The 11304-nt window shown below is 56.3% G+C and overlaps 1 protein-coding gene across 1 annotated transcript in view; it reads right to left on the minus strand.

The window, feature by feature from the left end:
- ZCCHC24 (zinc finger CCHC-type containing 24) overlaps window positions 1-5339 on the minus strand; it is a 63805-nt gene extending 58466 nt beyond the window's left edge. The window contains exon 1 of the mRNA XM_058696821.1: window positions 4889-5339. Coding sequence (XP_058552804.1) covers window positions 4889-5134 — 246 coding nt within the window. The 5' untranslated portion in view covers window positions 5135-5339. The remainder of the gene's footprint in view (window positions 1-4888) is intronic.
- Window positions 5340-11304: the final 5965 nt, after the last annotated feature.

Below are 11304 nucleotides of genomic sequence, written 5' to 3' on the forward strand. Positions count from 1 at the left end.
CTGTTGGAGAGCCTTTTCCCCACCTGGACAAGGGGGACACTGCGCACAGGCTATGATATGAGACAAAAGTGTGGCCAAATGCTCCGTGTCCATCGTCTGACTCTCGCAAGCCAGGGCTCCCTTGGACTTCCGTCATGGCTTCAGGGAGCCCCGTGCTCGGTTTCTGGGGAGCGGCTGGAGCAGGGACACGGCAGGAAACCTGGTACCCGTGACCAATGCCTACCACTGCTCAAAAGGTTCGGGATCAGGGACAGAATATCAGAGGTCCTGCGGCTTGACAGAACGCCTCTGGAGACTGGCCGCCCTGCACTGGGGCCCAGAGAATGATCGAGGTGACAGCCAGCAGGATGAGCCACAAGGGACAATTGTAGCTGGAGCATGGAAGAGTTCCAGACACAGCTCTGCCACTGACATGCTGGGTGACTCTCCAGGCCTGTTTTCTCTCCTGTAAAATGGGAGCTATGAAAAAAGAGATGCCAAGAAAAAAGCACTCCCCAAGAGTAAGGGATTGCTACTCGGGACCATCTTGCCCTCAAGGCCCCCCTTTCGGCGCTGACAGGGCCTGGCCCTCTGCCTCTGCTAATTACAAATTACTAATCCTGCCTGCTTTCCTCCCTCCCACCTGACTCAGAAGGTCCACAAGGTGTGGCCTCCCCTCTGAGTCCAGGCCTGCCTAGTCAACTCAATTTGATGGAGGGAGGGCCAGGCCACCTCAGCCTACAGGCCCTCGGATGACGGTCCTCCTTGCCTGAGTCAGAGCTCCTCCCAGGACTTGGTGCTGCCCCCTCCCCCCACCACACGCACACAAAGGCCACAAACGTTGCTAGGAACCAAGAGCAGCCCCAGAAGCCCACTCTCAGCCCCACTGAGACAAACTCCATCCTCACACAGATATGTGGCTTTGCCAGGGCAGCACAGGTGACACACAAAACCTTCAGAAGACTGTCAAGACCTGGGGGCCCTTTAAAGCAGGACACCTTAGGTGCTCCTCTGAGGGCCTAACAGCCAGCCCTGTCTGCAGAAGGGCTGAAGCCCTGTCCACAGAGTCTTGTGACAGCATTACTGCTGACCTCCAAACTCCAGTGGACAGACCAGGGCAGTGAAGGGGGGGGGAGGGGGTCTCTGGTGCCGCAGAAGTTAGTGCCGGGACCCGAGGTGGGGGTAGGAGGAGGGTGTGGGTTAACAGCCAAAACCTCCTAAGGGTTGGAAGAGATGTCCTTCAACAGAGCAGTCCCTGAGCCGGGAGGTGTTCAGAAAAATGCTATCAAAGGTTCTAGACCGAAAGCATTCTCTGGTCAAATAGTGATGGAACTGTTGGGTTGAAGGAAAGTGAACAAGTTTCACACCACGGGGCTTTCTCAGAGCCTTCATGGTGCTGGGGGACACTGTGCGTCTCCAAGGGAAGGACAGGCCACTCTGCTTTCCAAACGTATTTGACCCCAAAGCCCTGCCCCCGGCCTCCACAAACCATCGTTTGACTGTAGGGCCACATCTATCTCTCCTGGAGGAAGAGGGAAAGATAATGGCCACTCTAGGATTCTGACCTGGAGGGGGACAGCTAGATCTCCTCTTGAGGGGGTACAGGGACTACCCAGGAGGGGTTCTGGACATCCCTCTGAGGGGCCCAAGAGCTAATGCTCAGCAAGGAGGGGTACCTCCCCATTTCTGGAGGTGGAGTCCCACAGCCCCCACACTGCTGTGAATTTAAATTCCAGGCTAAACTTGGCAGGGAAGATCTCCCCACGCCACCCAACCCCCACTCCCTCTACGAACAGCCCTCCTTCCTCGGGTAAGAGAGGAGGGGCTCAGCCAGGAGCCTCAGAAGTCTCCCTCCAAAGACATATAGTTGTTGCTACAGACCAGGGGTTGGAACCAAAGTGCACAGGGCCCAGACTCTAGACCGAGGCCTTTTTAAAAAACTGCCCCAAAGTGCCTGTGCCTGCTTTGGCCTGGCATCCTTACCACAAGCTGAGAAGCTGAAGAGCCCCCACCAGCGCCCAGGTCACCTCCTGGTGCCCGCTCCTGGACTTGTACATGAACTCTGCCATCTCTCTCTGCTCCCAGGGCCACTGTTCCACTCAGAACCCTTGGCTTATCTTCAGCTTCCAGAGCTGAGGTTCCAGGGGCACAATGGGCTTCTGTGCCCCCATGTCCTCAACCCCCCCGCCCAAATCCCAGCTGCATTCATGGTGTTTTGCTATTGTGGTGGGAGCAGCCTGGGGGTGGTGCAGGAGGGGGTGGGCTCTTGGCACAGGGACTGGTGCAGACAGGCCGTGGTCAGCGGTCAGCATGCAAGTCACATCCGCAGGCACTGCCACCAGGCCTGCCAGGCCTTGCACAGAATGGCGATGCTCCTGAGTCCCTGGGTCCCTTCATAGAGTCCCCTCTGGCCTGCCCATGATTTGCTTCTTCTCCAACCAGCCCCTTGGTGGCATTCAGGTGGGGGGTATTTTTTCATGCCTTCTCTGCCAGTTGCTATTTTGGAGCCATATTAGGTCACTGGCTAAGCCCTGGACACAGGAAAGCCCAGGAGCACAGCTGGGGCGCCAACAGGGTTTAGGAGGCGAAGCGGGTGAGGGGTGAGAATGAGTGAGTCTGAAGCCAAGAAAGCCTTCCGGAAGTCAGCAGGCACAGACCTCCAGCCCCTCTAAGGAAGCCACTGGCCTGTGAGTGTAGGAGAAGCCCCTCTAACCTGTCTATTTGCATCTCTCTCAAATCCCATGTAGACCACCCCAAGGGACAGCAGAGACTAAATTCAATGGATGGGTAAACCGAGGCCCAGACCAAGAAAGACAGAGGGTTCCCCCAAAGTCAGGTCATAGGAGACTCTTTTCCACCATTGCTCTGCATAACTTTTACCAGCTGCTTTTACACTTGTCCCAGAGAAGGAATATCCTGCTTCACGGGGAACCCGAGGTAAGTAGTAGTGAAGTAACTGGAGACGGGTTTCACTGAGATCCAGCTGGGATCCTGGATGTCAGACATTTCCAAGAGAAATGTCCTACTCCTGCAAGAGACTCTGGATGGCCCCCAAACTCCCAGCCTCTCAGCAGGGACCCACATTTGGGGACGAAAGCCACCAATGGTAGGAACAGAGGGAGGCCTCTCAAGGCCGATTGGGGACCCCCACTTGACCTGTGAGAGGCGAGAGGTCATGGTCATGTGGGTCATGATCACCCTTCTCCCTTGGGATTTCCACAGCACCCCCATGAAATCACCTACCTTTCAAATTGTATCATCTCATCTGTCTTCTAATCTGGGGCCCCCACTGGCCTGTTCCTGATTCCTAAAGGGCCCCCACATCACTCAACAAATGTCTGGCGAAATAACAACTAAAAAGACCCAGGCACTGAAGAAACATCCACAAACTGCACCCCAAAGTCACTGGTCACCGAAGCCAGTTCCCCGAAGAGATGACAAGGTCTCTTATGAGAAAGACAGATTCCCAGCCAAGAATGATTCTTCCCGTGGAGAGCGTGCTCTATAGTTTACAAAGAGCTCTGGTATACAAATGCTTTTGCCTGGCACCAAGGGCTGGCTTTTCAGACTCATCTCCCGCGACTATGCCCAACTGGCCCAACACAGGCCAACCAATCCTCATCTCAGCTCGCCTGGTATTGGCCCACCTCTAGGCCTTAGGCCAGCATTTTATATGCCCATGTCCTCCCTAGTCGGTACTGGCAGAGTTGAACACATTATGGGACCAAAAAGGATCCCCTCTGCTTTCCCCCTCCTGTCCCCAGCACACTCACGCATACACAGGCCCTTCTCCCCAACCCATTCAGAACCCTGCCTCTCCTAAAACTAACTGCTGTGCTCGGGTCTAGAAGGAAAAGGAACCCTCAAGTGTGTCCTCTCCTCCACCCCTTCCCCCCTGCACTTTTGCAGGGAGAGCTTCCAGAAGAAGGATGAGTGAAGGCCACAGAAGGGTATCTGCAATTCCCAAAAGAGGTATGAGTAAATGGGACTGGGGGAGGAGGAGGAACCCAGCTGAAGAGACAGAGGAGGGGTATCTAGGAAAGCTCTGGAAATGACCCCTGAAAAGAGGCTCAGAGGTCCTGGCAATCTGTGTATTTATCTGGCTGGGGAAGATGCCCTGCCCCTTCCACTTTGTAACTGAATCCCCCCAACAGGCAGACTTTGCTAAGCAGCCGTCCCAGGTTTCTGGAGAAGGCACTGGGCAGCTGAAACCTCTCCCCCTGGCTAGCCCCCCTCCAAGAGCTCAAGAGGATTTCCCTTTCATTTCCTTCCAGGCTGGGAGGGCGGGGGACAGCGCAGTCTGTGGGGTCAAGCCCTCAAAAACCACTTCCTATGTGGCTGGGGGAGGGCAAGCAGCCGGAGGATGTATCTGGGGGTCCCTGCGTAAGAACAGCAGGAAAAGCCCTGCTCTCCAGGGTGCCCTTTGGGTCGGCCACCACCGAGGTCGGCGGAGGACAAGATTTTAGGCCCCTGCCGAGGAGCTCTGAGCAGAATCTGCACTCCCGGTCCCAGCAAGCGGTGGCCAAGAGGGGGGTGGGGTCGGGCGTGGGAAGGACACTTGGAAGGGGCTCTCCGCCCTGGCCGCGCCCCGGCTGTCTGGAGAGAATCCGGAGCCCCCCGCCCAGCCGGGACTCCCCCCGGGCCCTTTTGAGCAGGGCGCTCCAGGCTGGGAGAGGGGGCAAGAGGGCCCCGCCCGCGCCTGAGCTGCTCCGAGCCGGGCTCAGCCGGGAGGTGACGCGCTCCCGGCGCCCCGGGGACATCGGGCGGCGAGTTTGGCAGAGCTGAGCGAAGCCAAGCCAAGCAGGGCCGGGCAATACGGAGCCGGGCCGGGCCAGGCCAGGAAGAGCGGGGCGGATAGGAAAAGGCCCCGCGCGGTCGACGGAGGGCGGGGGCGCGCGGGGGCACCCACCTCTCCGCGCTGCAGCTGGAAGAAGCTGTTGAGATAGCTGGAGTGCAGGGGCGAGCCCAGCTGCTCCGGGCGGCCCTTCCCGAAGGCCAGCTCAGGGGGCGCGGCGCCGGCGGGCGGCTCCGGCCGGAAGGCATCGAAGGCACTCGCCTGGTGCGTGTCCTGCAGCGACAGGTAGACCCAATTGAGCAGCTGGGCGGGCTGGTACACCGAAGCGGCGCTCGTGTCGATGGCCGACAGCAGGCTCATTTTGCGGCGGCGGTGCCGGCCCCTCCCCGGCCGCCCGGTCGCGCCCCCCCCTCCGCAGCGGAGGGGCGGGCACCGGGGAGCCTGCGCCCACTGCCCACCGCCCGAGCCCCGACGGCGATCGCCCAGTGCCGTGCGCCCAGCGCGCTGCCCGCAGCCGCCGCCGCCGCCGCCGCCTCCCCCCGACTGCGGCCGCAGCGCGCGCGGGCGGAGGAAGGAGGCAGCGAAAGTTGGGCAGGAAACTTTTGGGCCCGCCCCCTCCGCACCGCCCGCCCCGCCCCGCCCCGCGATCCGCTATCTGCCTCAGTGCTGACCCCTCTGGCGGCCGCTCCCGAGGTGGGGTCCACGGAGGCCCCGCCCTTTCTGCACCGTCCTCGCCTTCCATTGGCCGCCTCATTGAATATGGAGTAGTGGGGCAGCGCGAGGGGGGAAATAAGGCACCCCCGCGTTTGCAGTATTCTGCTGGCCCGCCCGTGGGCGGTGCCCTCCCAGGCCCCACCCCGCCCGGCTCCCCGAGCCTTCGGGAGCTCAGGGCAGCCCCGGCCTAATCAATCTGCTCTCGCTCTGCTCCGCGCTCTTTGGTCTCTCGTTCTTTCCAAATCCTCTGCGATTACTTCATTTTTACTCGTTTCTCCTGTCCTTTTTTCCTTCCTTTCTCTTACTGTCTCCGCTCTCTCTCGGACGAATACCTCCTGTGCCCCAGTCTCTGTCTGGCTCGTCGTCTTTTTCTGTGGTTCTGTTTGTCCAAGTGTGTGTGTGGTGTGTGTGTCGTCTTTTCTATTTCCGTCTAGTCTGATGTGTTTGTCTTCTCCCCCTCGCCTCCCAGACACGCGCGCGCGCGCGCGCACACACACACACACACACACACACACACACGACTCCCGCCCCCCACCCCTCGCTATCACCGTAGGACCCTCCCCCTCCCACTTAATTCCTTCCATCTGCGGAATCGCTTTGCGGGCCAGCTCCGCCTAGGGGGGCCCGGGTTCCTGCCCCAGGAAGGACTCCCCGCCTCCTTCCCTCGCGTTCCCCCCTCCCCCTCTCCCTTCTCCTATTTCTGCTCTGGGCCGGCCTTTTCCTCCGCCCCGACCCCCGGCCCCAGCCCAACCCGTTGCTTCGGCGGGCCGCCAGGACCCCAGATGGGGCTGGGGGAGCTCGGGAAGACGACTGTCACCCACGGTCCAGGGTGACCCAACTATTCCGAGTATGCCTGGGGGATCCTCCGCCTGACACACCCCAAAGCCCCGGGGCCTTCACCCTCTCAGTCTGGGGTAGTCATCCGGCGCCTGCGCTGTGCCATCGCCAGGAACCTGGCGGCTAGGCGCCTAGAGGAGACCGAGTCACCTCTCCCACCTCACCCCTTAGCTCTGGAGCCGTTCCGCCCCGGCGTTCAAGTGTCAGGTTGGCCACCTTCCAGCTCAGTAACCTCGGTATGGCACCTAACCTCTGCGAGCAAGCCTATTTTCTCTTCTGTAAAATGAGGACCGTAACCGTCCTACCTCTGGATTTGTGAGCTGTTTGTAACCTGATTAGTGTGCGTTTGCTAAGCAGAAGACATTCCATAAAAGCTCTCCACCACTCCCCTCCTCCAGGATTTCTCCCACTACTGCACAGACAACATCTGTGGGTGGGTGCTTGGACCTGAAAGGCCTTCAGGGATGTGCCCCCCTTTCCCACCAACCAAGAACCCCTTCCAAGTTTTTGTCTCAGACCACTTGATGATGTTTTCAAAGATTCTATCAAACAATTTGCAATTATTCACACAAATGATAGTGCATATGCCAGTTACATCTCAATGTATTTTTATTCGTCAGAGACCTACATATACAATACCCTTTATATTTCAAGTAAGTATTAAATCTATTTGTTTAAACAGGGGGTACACATTTGTTAGAAATAAGTGTGATAACCAGTTTACTACTGGAAATAATTGGGGTCATCTCTGGAACCCTGCTGCTGTCTTTGAGGTTCTGAGATGGGAGGAGGAAGAATAGGATTTGAGACCACTGATTTTTATTTTCCCTGGACATTTTAGAGAAAGCCGCTGTTCAGAGGGGGGACATGTTCAATTGCACAAGCAAGCAGTTGGGGAGCACAGATGAGCCTACCTAGGCCCAGCCCAGAGCTCTCTGTCTCTGCCCCCCTCCCCCAACTCTCCTCCTTGGTGAAAGCAGTCCTGCTATGTTGCGATGCTGGCATTTTCCCCTAAGGTGGATGGCAAATTCACATTGCTCGAGGGGTCAGGCAGGTCCCACCAGGTATAAGGCAATAAATGGGAAGCAGTGGGGCCTGCAGAGAACCTCGGTGCTAGCTACACAAAACCTTTACGTCACTAGGCCTGAAACTCTCTCTGTCACCTGCCTGGAGAGACATCTGCTCCGGGGTCCCCTGTCTCTTAGTGATTTGATGCTGTGAGGGTTCTTGTCATACCTGGCAACCATGCTGGTGGCCTCTGCCTCCTTTACCCCCTCCCTCCCCACCCCTGTCCCATAGTCCCTACACAGGGCCTGCTGCATAAAAAGTAGGTGATCCAGAACTGTTTGCTACATGGATGGCTGGATGGAGGGTTGGAGAGGAGGCCAGATTACGCTCCCAATTGGAGCCTGCGTGGCTTCTCTGGCTTTACACTTTGCTTCCTCCTCTTGCCTACAGCACACGTGCCCAACATGTGGACTCTATACCCAGTAAGTAATCAATAAATTTGAGCAACTGACAGGCAGTTTGCCGGGGTAGCAGCTGATTGATCTGAGGTCAGCCCCTCAGCCAGTCTCTCAAGATTCCCTGAAACAGCACTTCCTGTGGGATGGGAGGTGATGGGTGAGGATCACCAGATGGGTATGGGGGGCCTGGAGAGCAGGCTCAGAAGACACACCCAGGCCTAAACTCTGTGCCTTCCCTGTCCCCATCATGTGCACATCAAGAAACCTTGCATTTAAAATGTCAGAGGTCCTGGCCCAAACCTTCACTTCCCAGAGGAGGAGGTCCCATGGCCCAGAGAAGGAAAGGGACTTGCCCAAGGTCACCCAGGAAGCCTAATGGCTAAGCCACCTGCTCGTAATCTGCTCCACATCCTCCCTCTCCCCTCATTGGTCCTCTTCTGGCAGTCTTCTGGTGTGGCGGCCCTGGCCCCGGAAACACAGGGAAGACAGGACTTCCAGGTGAGGCTTGGGTCCCTGCCCCCTTCCCTTTCTGGCAACTCTGTTACCTCATGGTCTCCAGAATGGGACAATGGTGAGAAGACAGGATTTGGAGAAAAGAGAGCTGGCCAAGTGGCCTTGGGCAAGTCTCTGCCCTCTCTGTAAACCTCCATTTTCTCAATTACCAACTGACATGGTCAAGTGAGTGTGTGAACAGGAGGAAGGTGCTTTGCTAACTGTGAATAAGCAGTCGTTTGAAAGGGAAGCGTGGTTTTGGCAATTTCAACAAGAGAAATACCCAATTTACCTGGAGTGGCGGTCGGGAGGAAAAGGGCCCATGTAGGGAAGTGTCTATTCCTAAAGTCCCAGACAACAGTCTGATAGACGTTTGGGGGAGTTGCAAACCAAGAGCTTTGAGCTCAGAGAAAACAAGAGAAACTTTGGAAGGAAGAGCAAGCAGAGGTCTTCATGGGGGAATCAGCCTTCGGTTTGGGCTTGAAAGACACCAGACACGAGCAGAGGAAGAAGAGGGGGCTTCACGATGCTGTGCTCATTGATGCTGCTGCTTTCTTCAAAATGCATCACATCGTGACTTACAACGTGAAAGAATCCTTAACCCTCTTGAACCTGCCCACACTCCATGCCTCGGGAATAAACAGCAAAGTGCACCCTGGGAAGGCTGAGTTTGGCCTCTCCTCTGGGCCAAGGCTAGGCATTGGGTTCCTTTGGGCTGTGTGTTGACACAGAAGGTGTCAGCTTACAGCAGTGATAGCAAAATGGCAAATACTCTCCCTGCGGGCGCCACTGCCCCATCCCCCATCCAGGACAGAAATCCCTGAGTGCAGAACTCTTCCCCAGACATGACTTCAGATTCCTTCTCAACACAGTGCTCGGCGTCACCACGAAGGGTGGAGTTGACTCAGAAGATGAAGACTATTTGCCATCTCCTCTTCCTGGGGACGTAGCGTCCTTGTGGCCCCGGGGAAGAGGACTCAGCGACTGCCAGCTGGATTTCAGCATCTTTGTGCAGTGCTCTGATGGTAAAACCATAGGGGCAGCCTGACCACTCCAGGCCCCACCCACAGACTCTTGACCATAAGAGAACCACAAGAAGTGAGGAGATCCCTGAACCTTAAACTCAGCCAGCCACTCCATGTAGGTTCTGAGTGGTGCAAAGTGCCTGGGCCTTTGGAGACTGTCCCTTTCCTAGCTGTGACTTCGGTGAGTTGATTATCCTCTGCTAGACAGTTTGCTCATGTGTCACATCTTCCCACTGTTGCTTGAATCTCAGGACACAGGAAGACATTGGACCCTCCAATGACCTTGGCCTCTAGAAGGCCCTCAGAGAGTGCTTGCTTGATCTCAAAGCTGGACACTGTGCATGGGCATGAGGGGCAACGGCCTGGATGTCAGAAGCCTAGAGTTCTCTGCCCTACCCTTGTGCACGGCCTGGGGCAAGCTTGCAGAAGGCCCTGGACCTCTCATTCCTAGAAGTCATAGGGAGCAGGCCGAGCAGGCCCCTACTCACTGAGGAATGACCCTCAGAAAAGTGCTGGGGCAGAGATGGGCCCTTCCTCACACAGCAGCTATGGGAAACCATGACTTGCCTCCCCTCCTTCCAATTTCACCTCCACTTTAAAAAACAATCCATACACATTTCATCAATAGCCCCTCAGCAAACCTCAACCACATGGAGATACCCCAGGTCTCCAGGGCTGGAAAGAAGATGCCTGGTCACTCTGGACCAGTGATCGAAATGTGGTCATGTCTCATTGTGGAGCACGTGGCAGAGAGGGGAGGGAGGGGTGTGGCCCTGGAGTTCCCATGCATTTAGGCGTATGAAGCATCTGTTTTAAAAAACGGGAATTAAAACACTCCACCTAAAGCGGAGTGCACAGAGCCCTCTACGTTGTTTTGGGGGAAAGTCCTGTCTACATAGAAGAATGGAAGAAAGCTTGCTGATGGAGACTTTGGGAGGGGCCAAAACTGCCTTCCCAGTCACCCCGTGGCCTTTCTTGCCTACTAAGAGAATCTTTCCATGGCTGCCCACTGAATACAGTCCAAACACTTGAGCGTGACACATGACATTCAAGGCCCTTTTGACCTCTGACTGCTGACCACCTTTCTGTGCTAATTTCAAGTACAAGCTACCTTCCTGCTCCTGTACCACATGTGTACCCCACCCTCCAGCCAAGTGAAACAACTGGCCTTTCCTTCTCATGCAAGGCCTTCCTTGCCTCACGGCTTCACACATGCTGTTCCCTGCCAGGAAGAGCCTCCTCTTTTGCCTCCCTGGCAGTCAGTCTTCTCTCACCTTTCAAAACCTCACGGAAAAAAATGACTTTCTCAAAGCCACCTTTTGTAATCATAACCCCACTCCCACCCTCATACCCATCCATTCAATATTCTTTTTTAGGGGGTGTTCACATGGCGTTACAATATTCGTAAAATGGTCAGTCCTCCCCTCCCACCCCCTTCCAGCCAGCAACACCACTGGGCTATGTGCTCCTTTGGCTGACCCAGCCCTGGAGCAGAGCAGGCTGCCTATTTACTTAAGGAATGAGTGAATACACTCAGAAAGCCTTTGTGGTTTGTGGACTCAGAGACAGGAGACTGTCGAATCTGGTCTGGAACAACTCAGAGCCCCAAGGATGGCCGAAATGCAGGGGGGCTCTGGCAAGGAGGGTCACTGGTCACTAAGCATCCATGTCCTCCCTCCATTTCCCAGCCTCCTTTGCAGCTGGGGACGGCATGGGACTTGTTCTCAACAATGGGACCGTGAGTAGAAGCAATGTGTCTCTGATGAGGCAGCAAGAGTAGGCGTGGGTTCTCCATGTTTTCTCTCCCCCATTCTTGAGGTGGGACGTGAAGACTCCAAGGCAGAAGAGGCCGGATCGCTCAATCAGCACTGCAGGAGATCTGCGGCAGAGAACCTTCCAGACTGTGATGTGCACTACAGACAAGCCTTCTGGTGTTCAGCCACGAGATTAGGGACTTATTTGCTACAGTAGCAGATCCCGATCTAGCTCAGCTAGT

Source organism: Neofelis nebulosa, chromosome 13 (genome assembly GCF_028018385.1).
Source record: "Neofelis nebulosa isolate mNeoNeb1 chromosome 13, mNeoNeb1.pri, whole genome shotgun sequence".
Lineage (NCBI taxonomy): Eukaryota > Metazoa > Chordata > Mammalia > Carnivora > Felidae > Neofelis > Neofelis nebulosa.